This window comes from Pygocentrus nattereri, chromosome 5 (assembly GCF_015220715.1).
Source record: "Pygocentrus nattereri isolate fPygNat1 chromosome 5, fPygNat1.pri, whole genome shotgun sequence".
NCBI lineage: Eukaryota > Metazoa > Chordata > Actinopteri > Characiformes > Serrasalmidae > Pygocentrus > Pygocentrus nattereri.
In genome coordinates, this window is record NC_051215.1 from 18,208,381 (window position 1) to 18,235,086 (window position 26,706).

The 26,706-nt window shown below is 38.7% G+C and overlaps 1 protein-coding gene across 1 annotated transcript in view; it reads left to right on the plus strand.

The window, feature by feature from the left end:
* dnajb14 (DnaJ heat shock protein family (Hsp40) member B14) overlaps positions 1 to 24,482 on the plus strand; it is a 30,093-nt gene extending 5,611 nt beyond the window's left edge. Inside the window, exons 2-8 of the mRNA XM_017709048.2 lie at positions 1,659 to 1,836; positions 15,928 to 16,073; positions 16,328 to 16,516; positions 17,356 to 17,441; positions 18,037 to 18,146; positions 22,482 to 22,654; positions 23,618 to 24,482. Coding sequence (XP_017564537.1) covers positions 1,659 to 1,836; positions 15,928 to 16,073; positions 16,328 to 16,516; positions 17,356 to 17,441; positions 18,037 to 18,146; positions 22,482 to 22,654; positions 23,618 to 23,742 — 1,007 coding nt within the window. The 3' untranslated portion in view covers positions 23,743 to 24,482. The remainder of the gene's footprint in view (positions 1 to 1,658; positions 1,837 to 15,927; positions 16,074 to 16,327; positions 16,517 to 17,355; positions 17,442 to 18,036; positions 18,147 to 22,481; positions 22,655 to 23,617) is intronic.
* Positions 24,483 to 26,706: the final 2,224 nt, after the last annotated feature.

Here is a 26,706-nt window from a genome sequence, read left to right on the forward strand (position 1 = left end):
GTTATCATCCCTTTCCCAAAGAAACCCAAGCCAGCCTGCCTGCCTTAATGTCTATCGCCCAGTAGCCCTCACATCAGTCGTGATGAAAAGCTGATCAGATCACCTCCTCACTGCTGGTCTTCATGGATCCACTACGGTTTGCATACCACCCCAACTTCTATACAAACGGCATCTGCTCCACACAACACTGTCCCACCTGGGCACTAGGAGGGATTATGTTGAAATGCTGCATTTAACAGTATTATTCCCTCCAAACTCCAAACGAAGTTGGGAGATCTGGGGCTGTACACACATGACTGCGTGGCCATTTCCAGCTCTGCCACCATTGTCTAGTTCGCTGACCACACTGTTGTAGTAGGTCTGCTCTTTGACAATGATGAGAAGGCCTACCTGGAAGAAATGAAGCACCTGAAAAACTGGTGTCAGGATGATAATCTCCTCCTTAACATCAGGCAAGACTAAGGAGCTGATGGTGGACTACAGCAAGAGGCACGGGAGGAGATACCATCCTGTATGGATAAATGGAGCTGCAGTGGAAAGAGTAGACAGTTCACGTTGGAGTTCACATCTTGCAGGACCTGTCATGGTGTGGCCACATTCTTCACTCTCTGATGAAGAAGGCCCACCAGCATCTTTTAGATCTTTAGTCTCTTAGGTATCTTAGGTAGTAAAGACTGCCCTCCAAAGTATGATGGAACTTTTACTCCTGCACCATTGAAAGCATACTCAGGGGAAACATCATAGCCTGGTTTTTGAAATGCCACCATGAAGGACAGATAGGCTTTGGAACACAGCTGTTGAATGTGTTTGACATTTTCATAATTGAACACAGCTGAGAGACAACATGACTCTACTGATTAGTCAGCTGTGAAGCTATAATACAGAGGTGTACGCTTGTTGTGTAATCTTTCACCTGTTCCAAAAATACTTTGTTCTGTGTTTTTTTTTTTTTTTTTTTTTTTACTGATTCAGAATCAGGTTTAGTAAAATTTTGTAACAGAGAAAAATGAACCAATTTTTCTACATTTAAAAAATACTCTCGAAAACCATGATTTTATTCAATATTTGGCATACTGTGTTGCACTAAATTCAGTTAAATTGGACTAATTTTCCTTACATGCAGGTGATCAGTGTTATACAATTGCAGACGATATCCACAATGTGTATAAGCTTGTTGCTAGTAGTTTAGCTCTGAGCTAATGTGTTAGCTTGTAGCTAGTTTGCTAGATCGGGGCACAAAAAGCACAGCTTATTAGTGTTTTTATGCTGCTGAAAAAACGGTCCAAATGGATTATTTAGATGTTGTATTTTTATAATGTTGAATGTACAATGAAATGAAAACGAAAACAGTAACATATGAACATAACACGTATTTTCAGGCAACCCCCAGTTTTTAAACTGTACCAAAAAGTTTACTGAATTGAGACACCATTGTACCATATCAAACCAAATTACCAATTTTGTTGCAAATCTTTATGCCCTTTTTTAGGTGTCTTTTTTTTAAATAAAATCATTAACCTCAAATGAGGGAATAAAATGTTTTATAACAGAGCCACTTACTTGTCCCTCCTGTACTTGGTATCCAGACAGTACATTTTTACACATCTGCATTATATGGTATTTGATGAAGCGAGTGTGTTTTTCCTGTCTTTGTACAGTATTGTTGGAGGCCTTGTTGAGGAATGGCAGTTCAGCTGGTTATGGAGGAGCGTACAGCAGAAAGCCAGCTAATGGAACCAAGGCTCCTTCGCCTCATCTTCAGACCCAGAATCAGGAAGCAGGGGCTGGAGACTCCTCCAAGGGCTTCACCCAAGAGCAAGTGGATGGGGTGCAGAGGTAGCATAATTTGCTTAAATTTATATGTTAGATATAAAGTTATATAAATATTAGGGATGTACCATAATATAGGAATTATATCATTTTTGCGTAGGACAGATGTATTTAATGTTGTACCTTGGAAACTTTTGGTGATATATATATATATATATATATATATATATATATATATATATATATATATATATATATATATATATAAATATATATATATATATATATATATATATATATATATATATATATATATATATATATATATATATATATATAAAATATTACATTGCTCAAAAAAATAAAGGGAACACTTAACACATCCTAGATCTAAATGAATGAAATATTCTCATTGAATACTTTGTTCTGTACAAAGTTGAATGTGCTGACAAAATCACACAAAAATCATCAATGGAAATCAAATGTATTAACCAATAGAGGCCTGGATTTGGAGTCCCACACAAAATTAAAGTGGAAAAACACACTACAGACTGATCCAACTTTGATGTAATGTCCTTAAAACAAGTCAAAATGAGGCTCAGTATTGTGTGTGGCCTCCACATGCCTGTATGACCTCCCTACAACGCCTGGGCATGCTCCTGATGAGGTGGCAGATGTTCTCCTGAGGGATCTCCTCTTAGACCTGGACTAAAGCATCCGCCAACTCCTGGACAGTCTGTGGTGCAACGTGGCGTTGGTGGATGGAGCAATTCCATCGGGTTCAGGTCTGGGGAACGGGCAGGCCAGTCTATAGCTTCAATGCCTTCATCTTGCAGGAACTGCTGACACACTCCAACCACATGACGTCTAGCATTGTCTTGCATTAGGAGGAACCCAGGGCCAACCGCACCAGCATATGGTCTCACAAGGGGTCTGAGGAGCTCATCTCGGTACCTAATGGCAGTCAGGCTACCTCTGGCGAGCACATGGAGGGCTGTGCGGCCCTCCAAAGAAATGGCACCTCACACCATTACTGACCCACTGCCAAACCGGTCATGCTGAAGGATGTTGCAGGCAGCATATCGCTCTCCACGGCGTCTCCAGACTCTGTCACGTCTGTCACATGTGCTCAGTGCGAACCTGCCTTCATCTGTGAAGAGCACAGGGTGCCAGTGGCGAATTTGCCAATCCTGGTGTTCTCTGGCAAATGCCAAGCGTCCTGCACGGTGTTGGGCTGTGAGCACAACCCCCATCTGTGGACGTCGGGCCCTCATAACATCCTCATGGAGTCGGTTTCTAACCGTTTGTGCAGACACATGCACATTTGTGGCCTGGAGCTGGAGGTCATTTTGCAGGGCTCTGGCAGTGCTCCTCCTGTTCCTCCTTGCCCAAAGGCGGAGGTAGCGGTCCTGCTGCTGGGTTGTTGCTCTCCTACGGCCTCCTCCACGTCTCCTGGTGTACTGGCCTGTCTCCTGGTAGCACCTCCAGGCTCTGGACACTACGCTGACAGATACGGCAAACCTTCTTGCCACAGCTCGCATTGATGTGCCATCCTGGATGAGCTGCGCTACCTGAGCCACTTATGTGGGTTGTAGAGTCCGTCTCATGCTACCCTGAGTGTGAAAGCACCACCATCATTCAAAAGTGACCAAAACATCAGCCAGAAAGCATAGGTACTGAGAAGTGGTCTGTGGTCCCCACCTGCAGAACCACTCCTTTATTGAGTGTGCCTTGCTAATCGCCAATGATTTCCATCTGTTGTCTGTTCCATTTGCACACCAGCATGTGAAATTGATTCAGTGTTGCTTCCTAAGTGGACAGTTTGATTTCACAGAAGTTTAATTTACAGGGGCAGTCATGGGCTGGAGGTTAGGGATCTGGCCCTGTGACCGGAAGGTTGCCGGTTCGATCCCCAGGGCCAACAGTCCATGACTGAGGTGTCCTTGAGCAAGACACCTAACCCCCTAACTGCTCCCCGGGCGCTGTGGATAGGGCTGCCCACCGCTCCGGGTAAGTGTGCTCACTGCCCCCTAGTGTGTGTGTTCAGTAGTGTGTATGTGGTGTTTCACTTCACGGATGTTTTAAATGCGGAGGTGGAATTTCCCCAGTTGTGGGATCAAAAAAGTATCACTTACTTACTTACTTACTTACTTACTTATTTATTTTAATTATATTGTGTTGTTTAAGTGTTCCCTTTATTTTTTTTTAGCAGTGTATAAAATGCATTTCTCAGTTTCAGCATTTGATGTTCTGTCTTCGTACTACTTTCAATGAAATGGAGGGTTTAATTGATATGCACATCATTGCATTTTGTTTTTATTTACATTTTGCACAGCATCCCAATTTTTTTTGCAAGTGGGGTTGTATTTAAATGGTTTTAAACTCTCTGTATAGCGACAGAGCCTAATTTAACAACAGATATATAAACAAGGCTATATAGTGTTTTTAAGTGCTATAGTGAACTTGAACCACACATACTTAAAATGTTAATCTAGTGTCTGAGTGTTGTCGTTGCATAGTTTGTCCATCAGAGAGCACTCTGCAACTTCCCTGTTGGCAGCATACATATTTGGAACATCAGACAGTCCTTTTCTCCTTGTCACTTCTAAAAATTCTGTGGTGACATCACTTACGGCTTATAACACTGTTCATGCTAGGTAATTATCAGTGGAGAACAGATAATGTTAATGAGCGTTGAAACCATAGCATTTAATTTCTTATGCCTAAATGATGAGGCTGAAGTCAGCTTTAGATTCACCAACTTCTTGTTAAGATTTTCCCAGTCCACCTTAAATGGAGCAGCAGTTACGTTCTGGCACCTCATGCTGTGTTCACTTTTCCAAAATAAACAGTAGCCATGTCACATGACATTCAGTGGAGTTGTGTCTTTCACTTTTCTGAAGTCGGAAGCACCTTGTAACGCTGTGAACTCAAAGTTTATTAGCTTTTAGAGCAGGTGTCGTCACAAAGCAGCTTTACAGAAAAATCTGGATCCAAGCCCCCATGAGCAAGCCACTGGTGACACATGGGCAGTTGTTCAACTCGACAAAGAGAAGAAAATGCACAGCGAGTTAGTTCTGTAAAGAGTGACTGATCACAGCTTACAGTGTTAACAGAATGCAGCACAGACTTCAGCAGGTGTACCTATTACAGCTTAACTTGGAGAGAGATCCAGAAAGGTAACAGAAACATGAGGGCTCCCTGAGATGTCAGCACCCCTCTGGTTCACTGTCATCAAACCTGAGTGAACGTGTGAGCATGGCCGTAACTAACTATGAGGTCACCGTAGTTTGGATCTCGGTAGTTACATGAGGATTTTTTTTCACCAGTTTTCTCCATTCTTGAGATTAACCATAAACACTGCGATTATCATAATACAGACCTACCCAAGTGCATTTATAATGCCACATTTTTTATGATAATGAAATCTGATTTTGTTTTTCTGTGAGCGCTGTCCCTGTATTATTATGGCCAGTCAAATCTGCCAAATTCCACCTAATTTTCCAATAAATGCTTAGCAATCTTACATTGGCAGCATGTTCGTGACTAGCATTAGGATTTCCGAATTTTCTGAAGGGTTTTTATAAGATTCAATGTGGAAAAGAAATGTAACTACACAATGAGCAGTGATTGGTTCTCAGCTGACCTCAGAACAGCTGTGGCTCGACCCTAGACTTCACGTCCCACTCTGTTCATCTCTTTATGACATGCTACTCACCCCTGAGTACCAGAATAAAATTCAAACTTCTTAAAATTTTTTGTTATACAACACACAGGGTATAGGCTAACATATTGCATTGCTAGGTAAAAATGTAGCTAGCTAGGATTTATGAGTGCAATTAACACAATGATTGTAAAAACTAATTACCAAAGGCTTCACTAAACAAGTAGGTTTTTAGGATGCCACCTCTGCTACAAGTCAGGTCTGAGTCATTTTCTGCCTTGCTAGATCTGCCCCTGTTAACTGTAGGAGCTATTATTGAGAAATAGAAGCATGTAAGAGCAGCAACAGCTTAGCCACAAAGCGGTGGACCACACAAACTCAGAGTGGGGCCAGCGAGTACTGAAGTTCACAACGCCTGTCCTCTGTTGAATCACACACTAAAGAGTTCCATATTCCCTCTGGAAGCAGCACCATGAAAAGAGGAACTGCACATTACAAAATGGGTTTTCACAGCTGAGCAGCTACACACAAGCCTAATAGTGAAATGCACAATGCTAAGCGTCGGAGAGCAGTGGTGCACGCTGCCACTAGACTCTGGACCAGTGGAAATGTACGTGTGGACTGACAAATCACGCTTCTCTATTTGGCGGTCTAGTGGACTTGTCTCGGTTTGGCTAATGTCAGGAGAACATTACTTGCCTCACTGTGATGTGTTAAGTGAAAAGTTTGGTAGAGGAGGGATAATGCTATGGGGTTGCTTAGTTCCATTGAAGGAAAATCTTAGTGGTTTAACGTGCCCAGATATTTTGGACAATCGTGCACTTCCAGTTTTGTGGAAAAAGTTTGGGAAAGTCCCTTTTTTGTTCCAGCATGACTGTGCCCCAATGTACAAAGCAAGGTCCATACATGGGAGTTATCTATCATGGGATAAACTAGAATGGAGATTGTCAAGTGTTTTTGTCAAACATCAGTGTCTGACCTCACAATTGTTTTTCCAGAGAAAGAGGCAAAAATTCCCACAGAGACACTCCAAAATCTTGTAGTAATCCTTTCCAGAAGAATGGAAGCTGTTACAGCTGCAAAGCAGGGATCAACATCATATTAATGCCTATGGATTTAGAATGGAATATCATAAAAGCCCTTATAGGTGTAATATGTAGATGTTCTAATTCTTTTGTTCATATGGTGTGTATGTAGCAGTTAGCAGTCTGCCACCTGTTTTGTTTTCAGGCATAAATGCTTAATAAAGCATTGCTAATATTTAACAAATTAACTGCATTGGAAAGATGTTAAAGTTTCACCAGTATTCCAATCTTGATATTTAACGTTTATTTGTAGAAAGCTGTTTTTTTTTTTAATTTTATTTATTTTTTTTTTATGAAGCTGGGTTTCAACACCATTTGAGCCAAGTGTGTGGTGTTTTAGTCATGCAGTTAGGCATTTAGCACAGTGTTATCATGGTGGGGTGTTGGCCTCAGTAATTTGTTAGCAACACTAGCCTTGTAGCTCCAGTGCAAGCTAAATCAATCCAGTCAGTTGTTTTCTTACAACCACAAATAACACAAAATGGTTAGATATTTTTCTGATGTGTGGTGTATGTAATCTGTGTAATTTTAGCTAATGCAAAATGGTGATTATACCTCCTATAAATGCTAAACCATATAAGCCTTTTTATGACTTGGATTTTGATTTCATTGATCATCTCACTGTTGAAATCAGCCAAGACTGAAAGCAGTGTATAGAAAATCCTCTAAAAATCATTTTAGTGGCTCTATACAAAATGTCAAACACCTTTTCTTTCTTGATGTACCTGTATGTTAATGAGTTAATACAAGAGAGGTTGATTTCAGATATTGGACATGTGTCTGTTTTATTATGTTGTTGTTGTTTACATTTTTACCATTGATGCTAAATATCTAACTTTTGTTATAGGAGGTAGCTCACTGTTGGGGCAACAAATGAACTTCTGTATAGCAACAGCTAAAGTTAAGGTTAGGGATGTAGACCCAAATACTGGTATATTTTATTGGATCGATTCTGTGCTTATTTACTCATACTCATAAAAATGTACTCATACTAACATCCAATAGTACCTGATACCTGATATATGGCATAAGCCTAGTGAACACCACCATGCTACTGCACAAAGGACTCAAGTTGACAGTGAAGGAAGGTCTGCTATCACAGTAAAGTGTTGCTGAACTGTGGCAATTGGTCACCAAGTTGTTAGTCACATAAAAGAATCTGCCTTGGCATACACTGTTCGATTTTAGCCCAGTTTAAACACACACACACACACACACACACACACACACACACACACACACACACACACACACACACACACACCAAGGCTAAGAGGATGGAGTTAAAAATTGTGAGGTATAAACATTAATACAGTGATGTTTTTTGTAGAGGCTGTTTCTCATGTGTTGTCAATCAGACCGAGCGTTTTTGTACAGTGGATATAACAAGTAGGCAGGGATGGGGGAGTAGCAAAGTAGTGCACTACTTTTTTTTTTTTTTTTTTTTGTAGTTGGCTACAAATTTCTGTAGCTAGTAGCTGTAGCTGCTACAGTTTTATGGAACGTAGCTAGTAGCTACGTTTTCATAAAAAAATTTGAGTAGTACATTTTTCTGTAGCTATAGCGAAATTTTTCGCTACAGGCTTCAATCAATCCAGGAAAAATGAACCACAGAACACGGTCGTTCACTAGGCTGGTGGCGACTATGCAAACCTGACTGAGCCATGGACAGCTCAAGCAGATGCACGCGCTCACCCCACGCACTGATCACCCTTTACTAGTAGGCTTAACTCAGGGGTCGTAATCGAAATGTTAAGAAGAGCCATTTTGTCCTTTCAGCAAAAATCAAACCACATTGGGGGGCACATTTTACATCCGTTTTACGTCTTGGCTGTAAGTTGTAAGTATATCACAGTATGCGCTGACAGTAAAGGCTGAAAACAAAAGCAAACTCACTTTGTTGTGCTTTAACATTTAGCTGTAGCTTCTTTTCTTACATCTTGGGAAACTTCTCTGTGAGTTTCTAGTAAAATGTCTCTCAGTGTTTGACTTTTTGAGGTTGAAGTCGTTTCTTATCCTCCAGCTTCTCGTTTGAAGGTGGAACGGGAGAATTTGAACAAGAAGCAGGAGAAAGAGAAGCTGACTTAAGTTTCGCAAGTTGCTGCAGATTAAACGTATCAGCAAACCAGAGTGATTTCTAAATGTAAATAAGTCTATTCATCTCCAAATTATTGTTCGTCTTCTTTCTCTTTCCCGTTTCTTTCTATGTTGCTGTGTGTCCAGCGTTTATTGTGAAAACTGTGTTAGAAATGTGTGTTATAACGAATTTACAGCAAAGGAGGTTTATTTTGTTACTTTACCTAGAAATCTAGTTCTGCTGTGGAGCTGCAGCAGCTCTGCAGCAGTGGAGAGATTATTCAGGCCTGATTATCACCCTAAACAGAATCAGTCAATGATGAGGATTTTGAGGCTAAAGTGTTGAAGTTTAATGAAGACTCTTAATGTCATGTCTGTACATGCAACTATCAGGCATAACATCATGACCACCTCCTTGTTTCTATGCTTATTGTCCATTTTATCAGCTCCACTTACTATATAGGTGCCCATTGTAGTTCTACAATTACAGACTGTAGTCCATCTGTTTCTATGCATACTTTGTTAGCCCCCTTTTACTCTGTTCTTCAGTGGTCAGGAACCCCCATGGACCCTCACAGAGCAGGTACTATTTTGGTGGGGGATCATTCTCAGCACTGCAGTAACACTGACGTGGTGGTGGTGTGTTCTTGTGTGCTGTGCTTGTACAAGTGGATCAGACACAGCACTGCTGCTGGAGTTTTAAACACTGTCAACTCGCTGTCCACTCCATTAGACACACCTGTATTGTCGGTTCACCTTGTAGATGCAAAGCCAGAAATGACATCTCATCTATTGCTGTACAGTATGAGCTAATCATCATCTTCATCATCCTTCATCAGTGGTCACAATCCTTCATCAGTGGTCACAGGATGCTGCCCACAGGACGCTGTTGGCTAGATATTTTTGGTTGGTGGACTATTCTCAGGCCAGCAGTGACACTGAGGTGTTTAAAAACTCCATGAGCACTGCTGTGTCTGATCCACTCAGACCAGCGCAACACACGCCAACACACCACACCACATCAGTGTTACTGCACTGCTGAGAATGATCCACCACCCAGATAGTACCTGCTCTCCATGATGGTCCTGACTACTAAAGAACAGGGTAAAAGGGGGCTAACAAAGTATGCAGATGGACTACAGTCTGTAATTGTGGAACTACAAAGTGCACCTGTATAGTAAGTGGAGCTGATAAAATGGACAATGAGCATCAGAACAAGGAGTTGTTCATGATGTTATACCTGATCACACAGAAATATTTAAATTTGAGCTGTTTTATTTCAACAGTTGACGATGCTTTACACAAAATTCTTTGGTTTCTATTCATATTGTATTGTTATTTTTGTTGATTTTTATTAGGAAAAATGTGTAATGATATGACTTTGCATTTACTCTTAATTTTTGTTGAGTATCACGCCTTTGGGTGTGTACGTTTGATTGTTACACTTTTTGGTGATCTTTTTGTATATTTGCAGTTTTTCAATTGTATTTTTCTGTCTGGCACAGGATTAAATGCAGTGTCTTGTTCACACTGTCAGTTGGGCCTGTTTGTTGTTTCAGGTGGAGATTTACAAACGTTCTGACAATCACGCTTTGAAAGTAGCTAAAAAGTAGAGCAAAAGTAGCCACTATTCTTTCTGGGAAAGTAGCTAAATTGTACCTAGATACAAATTTTTCAGTAGCTATCCCAACCCTGCACGTAGGCTTTTTCTGTACACGACAGTCTGTTTTAATCTACAGTGTGAGTCACCAAATTAAAGATTTCTAAAATCACAGTGTATGCCTTGCTTTAGAGAACATTAACTATAGCTCAACCAGCCAAACAAAACTCCAGCAAGACTCCACAAGTAAACTCTTTTGGGTGTAAACTCTTTTTAGCCTCTGTTGTGATTCCAGCTGTCACTGTGTTGAAAGAGGCAGATAAGGTCCAGGGATCAAACCAGTGAAACAAAAAAACTGTGTTTTACTTATAGCTGTACAAAAGTACTTTTCTGATATGGAGCAAGACCCACTCTTCACCACTGCAACGCTACTTTAGTCACGATAACTAATATAGTATAACTAGCTAATACAAATAATTTGCAGGCAGCAGTTTTAATAAATTATCAAGGTACGTTGCCCTCATTTACACTAACAACCACCTTAATTGGGTGGCTACTCGTTGTGGTATTGGAATGGGTGTGAGCGAGTTTTACATGTGAAATGTACTCTATCTGAGAAAAAAAGTTGCATTGATGCATCCCTAGTTAAGGTTAATGCCATCTAATGTTGGCTAACTGAATCACCGAATTGGCACATTTCACTATTCATCTTATAATGTGTAGCTAGAAAGTTAGTGCTGATGGAACTAATTATTTTTTTCATCAGGAGATGGCTCTTTTTCTCCACATGTTAATCTGGAATATGACAGCCGAGTAGTAAGAGTATGCCTACACTATTTATAGATTTCCCCACAACCTCTAGATCACCTTAAGAGTTTGGGGTAATAAAAACTGCATTTAGTAGTGCAAGTTGCATCTGTAGATTAACCAGTTATCATAGCACTACGCTTTCTTTTTCAACAGTTCAAAAGTTTTCTGCTCTTTAGCATTTAAATGTGGGCACAGTTGTCCAAAGGTTGCTATGATGGTGCTTAAATTGGGAAGCCTGGTGTAGATGTTTGACATGGTTAACTTTCTGGTGGCAGGTCATAGACTTTCACTCTTTCACCATGTTGCATCACATGGAGTCTCAGAGCACAGTGACTAGGCATTTGTGCTGCTCAGTGTCCCTGTGGAGGTGTGCTACAGTAGCTAATACATCACAGAAGGCTTTTCATGTGTTTGCTTGTGGCCCCTTTTTCTATGTTGTTTTTTGCTGTAAGCATCTTGTCTGCACCGCAGGTTCAAATTGTTTGGATATGTGACAAACACTTTGAAGTGACATGGCTTGGTCTGATGTTGAAAAAATGGAGCCTGTGGATTATGAGTAGACATGTTATTTTTTTGAGGTAATATTGATCAAATTTGATAAAATCAGTTTTTCGTTCTAACCAAAGACAGCTAGAGTAGTTAGCCTAGTTACAGTTGCACTACATTTACCTGGTCAGTGACATCCTTATAAATGCATTCTTGGAAACATGCTCACTGGTTTGATGCTCATGAGATTGATGATTTTTCTTCACCACCATCTTAGCACTATCAGCATCACAGTCTAGCTTTTAAGCATGCTGGCAGTTTACCTGAGTATGGAGTTAATTTTGTGCCAGAATGTTTGAGAGGACAGCTGTGCTCTGAGCGCACAGCTAGTGAACTACAACCTACTATTTTCTGCCAGTTCCACTTCTGGCTCAACTTTGAAATATGCTCAAAAATGGGCGGGTCATGGGAGGGGCACAGCACTGATCTACAGGTTTGGATGTGGGGTAGCAAGGGAAACTGGGTTAGCTGGGCTGCTGTGTTTTTAAAGGTAGCGTACATTAGCTACCAGAAAATACGGAGTGATCGAATCAAATGGCACTTTTGCAACTGAGAGGTTTTACAAGGTTGATGATTTTTCTCTACTAACATCCCCATCTTTGAAGATCGGGAGGTGTTTCTGATCATGCAGTGAGCCTTAACAGTATAAGCCATTGACTCATGCTGGCGAAAATTTAACATGGTGCCAGAAAATGATCAGCAGCACATGACAGACAGTACGAAACGGTAGAATATTCCCTAAAACCCGTGACGGATACCATCTAATGGTGTGTTCAGCAGGTCCATATATGATATAACCCAAGTCCTGATTCCTTAGATGCACTGAATTCCAAATAAATAAACTGAATTTCATTGAACACTGTTTCATTCAGTTTGACATCAAGGTCGCAGACTGCAGCACTGTTCAGCCAGGGTTTGCTGCAGTGGCTCTAAATCCTTACATTTTGTAAGTTTTTCAGTAAGCAACTCTGGAACTTTTAAGCTTTTTAAGCCATCACCCCCCCCCCCCCCCCCCCCCCCCCATCACTCAATGTGATGCTAGTCCGCGCAGGTGTCTGTTAGCTGACGTAACAGATCTGTCAGTAGCCGCTTTCCTCTGAGCGTGTTCAGCTGTCCAATGACTTTGCATGAGAGGCAGTTTGTCTAACTAGCAGATGGAATTGGAAATGACTAAATTGGGGAGAGAATTGGGTAAAGAAAAAAAAAAGAAACTGGAATGAAGCAATTCATATGTTCATGACTGGGTCTGCAGTTTCAAGTTGAATCACAGACCTTTTGGCAACAGTGGTCACCAGTACAAATTTTCTGTTACCAGACAACGGCAGTATATTTTTATGCGCTTAACAGAAACTTCACGTAAGTGGTGTCAAATTCAGAAGGTGTTAAAACTAAATAATTATCTATATATTTTTTTTTGTTTTCAGTTGTTAAATGTTGGACAATAGCACTTTTTTAACTAGTGCATGGATTTTTTGTTAGCTTTTTCAGATTGATTCAGGAATACTGTGTGGGGTTAATCTCCTAAATTATAAAAAAAAAAATTCTTTTTTACTTTTATCTTCCTTCATCAATTTTGCAGCCATTGCATTGCTTGCTTAAATTGCTAGAACTCATCAAAAGCAACTCAAGTGGTAAAGATTTGTGTATACTGAGACTGATGTTTTTTGTAAAATTTGATCCAGGTTGGCATTCAAGGGGTCTTTTTAGCACTCTAAATGCCTAAAATCATTTAAATGTGCTTTTATAATGTTATTACAAAGTCTGCAGATAAACAGTTGGAGCTATGTGATTTAGTTCACTGTGCTGGATAGCTTATTTGTCATAACTTGTTACAACTTTGTTACATATTATGTCCCAAATTGTACTCTTTGCCTGGTATTTTGAATTATTTTTTAATTATTTATTCAAGAAGTACAGCTTATTATACAAAGGTCAAAAGGTCAGTGGGAAACAAAACTGAGAATCTTTGCTGAAGGTGAAATGTGGAAAACCAAACCACTTTGCAAATGGCACGAACACAAATTTAGCATGTTCTGCGAACTGTGGTAGGTCAGGGCATATGGATGCCTGTTTAAATATGCATGTTTAAAGACCTCTTCTTGGTTTTTTATATAAAATGAAGGACTTTGATCATCTCTGGCTTTCTTTCAGGTTTTTGTCTTTGCCTATGAATAAAGACAACTGCATAAGAGCTTTTTGTGCAGACATTGTTCGAGCCGCTCGTTGCCACTTGCAAGTATAATTAGGATCCAAGCGTTTTTCTTGTTGTTGTTGTTGTTGTTGTTGTTGTTGTTGTTGTTACCCAGCACATTTTCAATTTTTTAAACAGTATGCCTGCCATATGCAAATTAATCCTTCTGGAAAAATCTAAATAATTCTTATTTAATTGAAAAATCTAGAACTCATGAATCCCTCACCAAAAAATTTGAAACTTGACAGGCTTATTCCTAAGTAGATGCTGAGGTAGCCTAACAAGTTTTGTGCACATAAGTCATTAGGGGGCGTTGTAAATGCTTATTATGCCTGAATAGCTGTTTTTCAGAATCCGTACCTCCTATCAAGTTGAAACTTTGCAATTACCATCTACTAGTAAGACTCTAAGTGAATCTTTAAGGACACTTTGATATATTGAAATTTATGCATTAAGCATTCAGCAGCCATTTGACAGGCTTAACAATGGCCAATCCTTATGAGACTTGACAGCTGTCTTTATCTCGCCACCTTCTAACAACCTGTGAAGTGTCAAAACATTTGGCCACTAGGGGGCGCTATTGCAGAAAATCAAGCATCTTGTACAGATTTTCATTTTTGGTCTAATAACTTAGATGCCCTCATGTAGTGCAGCGTTACAATCATTTTGTCATTATAAGTGTATTTAAAAAGTGCATCGTTTTTTTTCAGTCATTGTTTGAAATTAGCACTTTTCGAACTAATCCGTGGACTTTTAAGCTAACTTCTCAAAAGTGGTTTAGGAATACTCTGTAGCCTCTCTAGGTAAATAATTATCCAGCACATTTTAAATCTTTTGCTCATTACTAATTCCTCCAGCACTTAATCATTGCGGCCATGTCATTGCTAGCTTAAATTGCTATAGCTGCTCAAAGGGTCTTTGGTCCGATCATCTCAAAATTTTAAATATGTCTATAAATTGAGTTTGTGATGTGGCTTGCAAAATTTGATCCTGATTGGCCCATAGGGGGCGCTTTAGTGCTGAAACACTTAATCTTTAAAAATGTTATTACAATGATACTGCAAAGTCTACAGAAAAATAAGAGGTGTACTTTGATTCAGTTCACTGATCTGAATAACATTGTAGTTACATGTTATGTCATAAATTGCACTCCCTCTCTGATATTTTGGATTTTTCATTTAAAGACTACAGCTTATTATACCAAGGTCAAAAGGTCGATAGGAATAAAACTCTGTGAACATCTTTGATGGAGATCCCTGATCAAATTTCATAACATGTGGAGACGTTTTGGACCAATTTTGACCCACTTTCACTGAGGTCCATTTTGCAGAAAGGGCATTTATGAGTGCATTGGGTCTCATTATGTCATGATTATCAAAGCCTTTAACTTAGAGAAACAAAATACTTTGCAAATGCAACAACGACAAAAAGTTTACCATTACTCATACCATTACTTCAAACCTTTGTAGATCAGTAAATTGAAATGTAAACATTAGGTTTAAAGCCCCCTGCTTATTATTCATGAAAAATGAAGGCCTGTTGATGAACTCTGACTTCTTTTCAGCCTCTCTGCCTCGAAGGCCCAAACTGCATTAGACCTTATTAGGCCTAATTGGCTCAAAGTGCTTGAGAGCTTCTTGGGCTTATGTTGTGCTTGAATCTGCTCATTGCTGCTTGTGGTTATATTTAGCTTTTATTTTTATTTTTCTGTTATGAAATGTTAATGAAATAATCAAAATGGGTTTGTTGCCAACTCGCTGGGGTTCCCATGGATATCATGGTGTCTGTAAGAGAGAGAGGAGGAGAGAGGCTGCAGTGTGTCCTTTATCAGCCAGTGTAAAGCTTAGGGATTCATGCAAAAACTCACACCACTACCAACTCAAACCCACTTGTTAGCTTTCTCAATTATGTTTGTTACAAAAACAGAATGTGAATGTTCTCATCTGTTGGTTTGAGGCAGTTTAACTATGTTAAACATATCTTGGTTGATCAGCTACATATGGGGTGGGGCTGAGCAGACCGGGTAAATCTAATTTTTGGCTGAACTCTCAATTTGTTGACTCTTATAGAATCTTAATAAGTAGAACATCCTGCATGTTGCTCCTACAAGTCAATGCTCAAACTGGTGTGTGTGTGTGTGTGTGTGTGTGTGTGTGTGTGTGTGTGTGTGTGTGTGTGAGATTAGGATAAAGAGGTGTAAGGACTACTATGAGGTGCTGGGCATCAGTAAGGAAGCGAATGAGGAGGAGCTGAAGAAAGCATATAGGAAGTTGGCACTAAAGTTCCATCCAGACAAAAATCATGCACCTGGAGCCACGGAGGCCTTCAAAAGTAACTCTTGCTTCTTCGTTATACTTGATGTCTAGTTTTTATCAAGCTTTTCCTCTAAAATATCTATTGTGTTAGGTGTTGAGGTATTGATTAATTGAATTTTCAATTTTTATATGAATAGAATAGAAAATAATGCTGAGTGCATATATTTGTTTTTTAAATGTGTGTAGTGCCTTAGAGTGTAGAAGATAAACTTGAAGCTTAAACTGAATGTTTAAGTGTATTCGTTTTTGCATCCTCCATGTTGTCTGCAGAAATCGGCAATGCATACGCAGTGCTCAGTAATGCGGATAAGCGGAGGCAGTATGACCTCACAGGAGGGGAGGAGCTGAGCAGCCAGGGACATGGCGGCCAAGGAGGCTTTGACTTCCACCGAGGCTTTGAGGCTGATATCACACCCGAAGATCTCTTCAACATGTTCTTTGGAGGTGGTTTCCCCTCTTGTAAGTCAGTATGTCAGAACATAATCTGCTCCATCTGTTTGTTACATTAATTTCAGTTACGTTAAGAACGATTTGATTATATTAGGAAACTTGTAGGAAACTATTTGATGCATCATGGTTGCACCTTATTTTTTTGATAACAGAAAAAAGATCAGAGCAGAGGAAACATCTTTATATTGCAGCATGGCTATATTATTGATGCATTTTAGCAAACCTAGTTGTTACTTTCGAAATATATTTATCTGTACATGTTTCACAACATATCAGTGCTGTGGTGGATTTGCTGCTGTGAATGCACTCTGATTTATTGCTTCATCACTTGCTGGGAACTTGTGAGGTCTTCTGATCTTTCTGGCCTAATTAACATTGTGCTGCTGCATTTCACGCTTGTAAGGCCACTTGCATTTGGTTGACTTCTGTCAGAAAACGCCATGTTTGCTGCTGGTTCAAACAAGCCTATAGGTGATATAATGTGTTATTATAGTTTAATAAAAATGCAGATGATCCGCTGTGGCGACCCCTAAAGGGAGCAGCCAAAAGAAGAAGATAGATTAATAAAAATCTAATCAATACAACTTATAAAACTTTTTGTTTGGGGTTGTCCTAATTATTTTTTTGTTGCTATGTACTTTTAATTATTAAACTGTTCACAGCAAAATAGAATTCTTTCAGCACTGCACATTTGTTGGTTTTTCAGCTCCATCACACTAAGAAAGGATTACTAATTAGCTCACAAGTTAAATATGGAGTATTTGAGAAGGTAAAACTTTGTGTTTCTCTGGCTAAAGTTTAAATCATTCTCAGTATCTCCCCTTATATCTCTCCTCCTGTCTCATCAGCAACTACACAAACATTTACTAATGGCCGTGCTCGATACGCTCAGCAGACGGAACACGGCAGAAGAGAGAGAGAAGAAAGAGGAGATGTATGTTGATCTTCTGTCATTTGTTTCTCATTGCTTTATCTAAAATGCCATGCAATTAACACACCAATAGCTGCTAGTATTGTGGTGGCACTGACACTGAGCATGAACTAGTAGCTTTAGAAACTATAGAACTGCTAGTTTAGTACTTCCCTGAGAAAGTGTTATTTTGTAGTCAGGGTAGGCTTTCTTTCATATGCTGTCAGTGCAGTTTCAATTCAGTTCAGTAATTTTATTGTCTCTAAAAAGAACATGCTTTGTAATGAAAATGAGAAACAAATGTAAAAAGTCCACATAAACAAGTACCCAAAATGCACACTTACAGTACCATACATTTGATCCAGTCAAATTTTTAATGCCAAGATCTTGAGCTCTGTATTTAAGCTTGTCACAAAGCATAAAATGACACACTGCAACACACACACACACACACACACACACACACACACACTATGTAATACATTATAGATGCTTTTTTAATATATTGGTATGCATTATAAATACTACAGTGACACAGTTTTTACCTTGCTGATTGATGGTGGCTGATGCATTAGCTGAGGTCTGTCTGATTTCTTTTCTGTCTCTTTCTGTCCCTCAGGGAGGCTTTTCCATGTTTATTCAGCTTATGCCAATAGTTGTGTTGATCTTGGTGTCTGTTCTCAGCCAGCTGTTGGTGTCCACTCCTCCTTACAGCCTGTACTCCAGACCGTATGTGGATTTATTTCTTTTTTTTGTTTGTGGGTTTTGCAATACTGATAGCATAGACGGCTGCAGTGTGCACATAAGCCTTCTAACCAGTCAATAAATGTTTTGTTTGCTCCGAGCATCTTAGTTAGTTAGTTAGTTATCTTAGTAGTTTCAGATATTACAGATGTGTTTCGGTGGGTGTTTGAATTTTAGAGCCAGTTATTAATACTATTCATTCAAGTGTAGACATTTATTAGTGCAGAATAACAGTGTAATATTTTATCCATATTGTGCAGTCTTTTTAGCTAAACAGTAGACTAATATAACTGATATTTTATCTTAAAGGTAAACAGCTCTAATACCTTAAATTTTCTATGCAATCGTTCTTATTTTAGGCATGGAAAATAACTGAACATACACAAAAAGGTAATAAGGAAGTGTGGTGGTTGGAATTTTTTCCTCCTTCACATGTGGGTTTATGACCATTTAAAACCAGCGTATCTTAAACAGGATTAGATTTATTGCAAGGAATCAATCCGAGCACACCATGACCATTTGTCTCAGCAGAAGCTCATGTTGCCTCTTTGTGTCAGGCTAATAAGCTCTGAAAGCTTAGCACAGGAGGAGCAATAACGTGGTGCTCCATTGACTGTCTCTTGCTCAACGTCTTCCCTTATTGGTTGACTTCTCCATTTCTATTATATTTATTGCCATCAAGTGTAATCCAAAAGATTGTTCACTGAGAAGAATTTTGTTAGGTCTCCTGTTGTAGTACAGATGGTCTTCTGTGAATCTTTGGCTGTGTACTGCTTTTGCTCAAGAGGATGAATTTCTGAAATGAATTTATTTTCTCATCATGTTCACTCAAATAGAAAAATAAATATTAATTCATTCCTCTGAAGTAATGTTTAGCATGCAGTGTCCTCCCTGGCCCTGACCTGTAATGTATGAGTGTAAACCATGGTAGTATATTCTTATTTAGTGGCCTCTTAGCCTCATTATCATATGTCCTTTTTTATTTTAATTATTTTGTATCTCAAAGGTTTTGTAATATTTGATTGAAACTTTACCACATTATGAAATACATGAAAGAAAATGTTAATATTTTACATATTGAAAAGGATATATCTTGTAAAATTGTAGAAATATATTGGGGGATACTGTGCAGTTTCTTGCCATATGGCAGCAACATGTGATTTTGAAACTGCAATTTGTAATGCATAAAATTAGTGTAAACCAAAATCCTGCCGTAGGCCATAAACACTCAAGTCATGAAATGAAAGGGCATCAATCAATCAATCAACCTTTATTTTGACTCGGAAGTACATTGAAGGCAACCCTCATTTTCAATGTAGCCAAGCATTTACAGAAACAGGGATTGACATGACAAAGAAAATAATAACTACAATTAATCATTTTAATTTAAAAGAAAATTTAAAATAACAGTGAATAAAAGATAAAAGTAGATAAAAATGGAACTTTAGATTTAAATGGTAAGGAATTAAGATCAAAAGTAGATAAGAAATTAATAAGGTAATAATACAATATCACAAATTTAAAAAAAGTAATGTTAAAAAACAAAAATAAAATGAGAGGAAATAAGTAAATAAAAAGAGATAAAGAACTAAGGAGAACTAACACAAAAATAAAAGTATAAATAAACGAATAAATATGATTAAGTAAAACAGGTACAGGCTGTCTGTAGGTGGTTTGATATTAAAAGTTTAAAATGACTGAGTGACACCAGTGAGCTGAGTTTTAGTGTTTCCTGTAGTGAATTCCAGCTCACTGGTGCACTGTGACTAAAAGCAGATTTTCCCAGTTCAGTAAAAACTCTTGGTACCTGGCAGCTGATCCAATTGCTAGAGCGAGTCTGATAATTACTGTTATTTGTATTCATCAATGAAGTGATGTATTCTGGCAAATGACCGAAGAGTGTCTTATAAATAAAAATCAACCAGTGTGTTTCCCTTCGTACCGTTAAAGAGGGCCACCCAACTTTCGCATACAGCTCACAGTGGTGAGTTCTGTACGGATCTCCAGTGATGAACCTCAGGGCAGAGTGATACACTGGGTCCAGTAATTTGAGAGAGCTGGAGGGAGCATATTTATAGATAACGTCACCATAGTCCAGCACTGATAGTAAAGTTGCTTCAACTAGTCTTTTTCTGGCCGTGCATGGGGAAACAGGACTTATGTCTATAAAAATAACCCAGCTTCTGTCTGCATTTACTGACTAGTTTATTTATGTGTGGTTTAAAACAGAGTTTATCATCCAGCCATATGCTAAGGTATTTATATTCTGTGACTCTCTCAATAGTGGATCCTGCCAGGGTAGTAATATTTACAGTACTAAAATCAGTATTAAAAGATCTGGAAAACAGCATGAACTTAGTTTTCGTGGCATTTAAAACTAGTTTGTGCTTATATAACGCCACCTGCAGAGCATTAAATGAGCTCTGTAATTTTCTTGTTGCAGCATGAATAGAATCAGCTGAGCAATATAAAATCGTATCATCTGCATAAAGGTGAATTTTGCAGTCTGAGGTTGAAGCAGAGGTAGCAATATCATTTATGTAGATATTAAATAAGACTGGACCCAAAATTGAACCTTGTGGTACACCTTTAGATACAGATACCAACTCTGATTTATAATTATTCAATGTCATGCATTGATTTCTGTCAGTGAGGTAGTTTTGGGTCCAGTCCAGCGCAGTTGCATCAAAGCCAATCTTTTCTAAGTTCCGTAAAAGAAGTGTGTGATCAACTGTGTCGAATGCTTTTGTTAAGTCACTAAAAACAGCTGCACAATGTTTCTTCTTGTCTGTGTCTGAATAACGATTGTTTAAAACCAGTGTCGTAGCAGAGATTGCTGGTTTACTAGAGATTCTAACATTTTTGCTAAACACGACAGTTTTGAGATTGGCCTATAATTATTCAGATCTGTTGTCTCACCACCTTTATGCAGAGGAATTACATGAGCTGTTTTCCAGACCCTGGGAATTCAGCAATATAAAACTGAAAGATTAAAAATGAATAAAATGTATTCTAAAATAATCGGGGCTGCGAGACGCAATAAAAAGGGGTCCAGCCCATCTTCTCCAGTGGCTTTTCGTGGATTAATTTTAGCCAGGGCACTAGCAACTAAATATGGAGAAAATGGCTGGAGTGAGAAAAGACCATGCGTTTTAGAAATAGTAGAGCTGAGTTTTATTTAATAGGTTTGTGCTATTCTTATCCAAGATGTGGCCAGCTGCAGCAAAATGTGAGTTAAAAGCTTGACATATTTCCTTCTGGGCAGAAATCAGCTGATCGTCAACTAAATCGCTTGTTGGAAAAGGGGGGGAATTATTTTTTAGAGAATTTACTATTTTCCAGAAGTTTTGAGGGTTTCTAGTGCTGGTGATTAAGCTAAAGTAATATTCTGATTTAGCTTTTCTAACAGCAGAGGTACATTTATTTCTCAGCTGTCTAAAGGTAAGCCAATGGTCTCTCTCCCCTGAGCGTCTAGCAGTTGACCAAGCTTTATTTCTGGCATTACTGCAATTTCCCCCTGGGATCAATAAAGGAATCTGAATCTAAACAATGAGGAAACTTCACCCGTAAACCAGGAACTTGATCTGTCTCTGATTTTTGACTTTTTGAATGGGACATGTTTGTTTACCACCGTTAGGAAAGTTTTACTGAAGTGGTTTAGTGCCCCATCAACATCTGAGATTTCTAGTGTAAGGTGGATTTCACTCATTGCTAAGTCAGAAAGGAAAGCTTGCTCATTAAAATTATTAAAATTTCTTCTAACCACCAACAGAGAGCCTGTTTTGTTTGTGCAACTGTTTCTAATACATCCGATGGGACAATGATCACTTATGCCAAGTTCAAAAACTCCTGAGGCAGTAATTTTGTCAGCTTTATTGGAGAGTATTAGATCTATCAGGTTGTACTTTCTTGTGGGTTCTTTCAGATTTGGGCGAGTCGGTTCATTGATTAACTGTGTTAGGTTAAGATTGCCACATATTTCCTTTAAGTGATCGGATGCATTAGAAAGCCAGTTGAGGTTAAAATCACCAAGGACCAGCAATTCAGAAGCACTAAATTTGGATAAAAGATCCCCCATTCCTCGACTGCAGAGTGTGGCGCAGAGGGAGGCCTATATTTCCCAATTAAAGCAAAAGAGTTATTTTTTCCAAGTGAAACCTGGAGGGCTAAGAACTCATAACATTTTTCTTTGGATACTGCACATAAAACATTGTAAATTTACACTGGCATAACAACCATGTATGCATAAATGTTTCAAGAATTCAGCTTTACCCAGATTGCCTGAGTTTTCATGCAGGTTGTGGTATGTCTGTTGAGCAGGTCAACGGGTCAGACGGTGAAGAGACAGACAGAGAACCTGCATGTTGATTACTATGTCACCAGAGACTTCAAATCTGAGTATAAGGGCTCTGCACTGCAGAAGATTGAGAAGAATGTGGAGGAGGATTACGTGTCCAATGTGCGCAACAACTGCTGGAAGGAAAGACAGACAAGTATGCTTTATTTCCTCACCTCATTCTTCACTTCCATTATGTATGGCTTCACATGCCTGCATAAGACTTTTGAATAAGGCTGTGGTTTGGTGTAGAGCATATTTCTCTCATATTTCGTAGTAAAAATGGGTTTGTGAAAGCATGCCAGAAAAATGCCATTGTAAATGAACAGTTTTGTCTTATTATAGTATTAGGGAAAATGCTTGCTAGGTTATGCTTCTGCTTTCTCTTTCATCTTTTGTTTTCTTAAGGTAAGTTTCTCTGACTTGAACAGAGCAAAAGAAAGCACATTTTTGTTAAAGATGTCTGCGCAAGACAACACACCTCATGAGTAGAAGGACTCCTGCAAAAATAACATTATACTAATAAGTATATGATAACAGTATATTATTCATTTAAATCCTTGGAAGACATTTTGTTCACCCAGTTTTGATTGGAGGGACACAACTGATGTTACAGCGCAATGTTTTGCACATTTGGTGCAATTATGTTTTCTACCAGGGAGGTTTCCTAATCCTCAATTTTGGCATAGTGCAACTTTACTGAGAACTGCCATTTGATACCATGATACAATGTTGTATTATTGTCGTATAAGTTTAGTGATCTTGGGTCCTTACTTCAACAGTCAGGTCCAACCACACAATCTAGTGTGAAGACTGTGTTACTTGTGACATTAAGCTGACCATTAATTGCTTTGCAACAGTAATGGTCAGCTTACTCTTTGTTGGAACTACTTTTTTTGTAGAAATTGACAATATTAGAAATATATTGGAAATATATTGGTTTTTGGGACTTCTTTGCTTTACTTTTTCTTTAGACTATGAAACTGTTTCATAAAATCCTTGGAACACAAAGTATTTGCCATAACACACTCATTGAGCTGATCTATAACTTAATTGTACAGCCTGATATGAGTTTACTGGACTTAAAAATACCTGATTTTGGTGTGTGTTTCTCTCTCAGAAACAGACCTGCTCTATGCCGCTAAAGTGTACAGGGATGACAGGCTACGCAAGAAGGCTGAGCTAATGACCATGGAGAACTGCAAAGAACTGGACAGACTAAACGAGCTCTACCGTGGTGGATGAGCTTCAAGCTCTTACAGACTCTCTAACGAAATATATATGTGAGAGAATATATATGTATATGAAAAATGTAAATTTTTTTAAGGAAAGAAATTGAGACAGTAGAAGTTAAAAAAGAATACTAAAGTTAAATTTAACATTTACTGTACTGTGAGCGCTCTTTTACTTTGAATCCTATCCACCCCTTTCACAAACTCCTTGGAGTACATGCTGACTTCCCAACACTGTGTTCTGTCTTTCTGGATGAAGGTGCCACTATAAAGGATAACTTGACTGAACAATGTATAGCTCTTATAAGAAGTCAAACTGGTTCAAGCTGTATATGCTGTACAAAAACCAATCCCAAATCAGAAACCCTTGTTTCTGCTGCTTCTTCCACTTGCTCAGTGTAACACTTTGTACAGACTTAATTTCAGGGGGACATGGCCTTTCTCCCTGAAACAAAAATTAGCAGTGCTTGTACCTTGGTGAAACCACTGTTAACTGCTTCACTATTCCACACTGAAGCTCCATGATCACAAATGTTATGAGGAGGGTGTAGTTGGAGGCGCAAGATTCAATTTTCCAGAAGGCCTCAGAAGCGCATGTTAGGACCCTGTTGGACAGACCTCCAAAACCATTTTGATTCTTGTTGTACATTTTAATTCTGAATGTTTGAAGTTATTTAAGTCTCTGGAGAACATAGATATTTCTTCATAGCTTGACTAATCCTTTGAATAAAGTTTTAATTAATTACTGAGTAATGGTGTAAATCTCTGACATGAGTTGATTAAGTACATCATGAAATCTTGCATTTAGATACAAATACAGAATTATTTTAAAAGTTCACCAAATACACTAACTGGAACAGGAGTGGAATATTTATGAAAAGTACAAGTAAGTCTTTTAAATGTGTCTTTACATGTGAAAATAACACATTTAAATTAAAACTAAATTTATTACCAAAAAGTGCATACTTTTATTCAATATAATTATTTATTATTGATTCCTCTTATAGCTTATCAACATTAATTTAATCGCCACCTTTGTTTTACATGCATATTACTGAAGAGCTGTTTATTACTTTGGTTGTTAATTTCTTGTTGGAAATGTAAAGTGTAACAGAGCCCAACCGATAAATCAGTGGCTCGTTTGAGCTAATTGCAGATAAATCGTTATCTGCCTTTATAACTGACGATAAAGGACAATTAAAAGGAAACCAACACTAGATCCTTAAACAAAGTTGTGAGCGTTGTTATTACATAGTTTGTCCATTAGAGGACAAAATTGCAGTTTGTCCATTTCAGCGAAAGGTAAAGTGCTCTGTATCAAGCCATTCATGGGCTAACGCAGGTGAGTTAAATCAAGAAAAATACAAACACCTGTAGTCAATGGAATGTTCATTATAAATGGCTGTGTTTATTACTATGTCACCAGAGACTTTAAATCTAAGTGAAGGGGTTATTTAGAAGAATGTGAGGGGAGAGTTATATATATATAAATGTGCCCAACAACTGACAAATAAGTAATACGTAAGTTTTGTCTCCACATCCCATCTCCACTTCCTATATATGTGGTTTGTCATGTTCTTTGGTTCTGTGGGTGTTTTTTTGACTGCTGTGATTGTGAATAAGCAGAGGAATGAAATGCATATATATATATATATATATATATATATATATATATATATATATATATATATATATATATATATATATATATATATATATAAAAAACATATAGTGGTTGAGAGGCCAAGTAGCTATTGTTTTTTGCATGGAAGATGGCGCACAACATTTTACAAAACCCTTACAATGGCTGGATCTCAAATGGCTCCCTAATCTCCTTACATCTCGTGGTCTGCATAGGTTAGGAAATTATGGCTTTTGCACACTAATGATCTAAATGTTAGTCGTGCAGCTTATGGGCTGCTTCATTGCCTTTTTTCTGTCTCATCAAAACTGAACTTTCATATATATATGGAGTGAACTTCGTATATTTTAATGTACATATTGAATGCAAGTCGCTGTATGTATGTATGTATGTATGTATGTATATACACTATATTGCCATGGGGTTTAATATGATGTCAACCTACTCTTTGCAACAATAACAGCTTCAACTCTTCTGGGAAAGGCTATCCACAAGGCTTTAGGAGCGTGTTTATGGAAATTTTTGAACGTTCTTCCAGAAGTGCGTTTGTGAGATTTTGGACAAAAAGGCCTTGCTCGCAGTCTCCGCTCTAATTCATGCCAAAGGTATGCTGTCTGGTTGAGGTCAGGACTCTGTGCAGGCCAGTCAAGTTGTTCCACACCAAACTCACTTATCCATGTCTTTATGAACCTTGCTTTATGTGCTGGTGCGCAGTCATGTTGGAACAGGAAGGGGCCATCCCTGAGCTGTTCCCACAAAGTTGGGAGCATGAAATTGTCCAATATTTCTTAGTCTGCTGAAGTATTGAGTTCCTTTCATTGGAACTAAGGCGCCGAGCCCAACTCCTAGAAAAACGCCACCACACCATAATCCCCCCTCCACCAAACTTTATACTTGGCACAGTTCAGTGAGACAAGTACTGTTCTCCTGGCAACCACCAAACCCAGACTCATCCGTCGGATTGCCAGATGGAGAAGCATGATTCGTCATTTCAGAGAACACGTTTCCACTGCTCTAGAGAGAGTGATTTACACCACTGCATTTGACGCTTTGCTTTGCGCTTGGTGATGTAAGGCTTGGTGATGTAAGGCTTGGATGCAGCTGCTTGTCCATGGAAATTCATTCTACGCACTGTTCTTGAGCTATTCTGAAGGCCACATGAAGTTTGGTGGTCTGTAGCGATTGACTGCAGAAAGTTGGCGACCTCTGCGCACTATACACTTCAGCGTCTGCTGCACAGGTATATCCCGAGGTAATGATTTCGGACTTATGTACAGCACAGGGCGATCCTGCCCCTCCACCACCTGTGACAAAATGGCACCCCCCCTCTGTCTG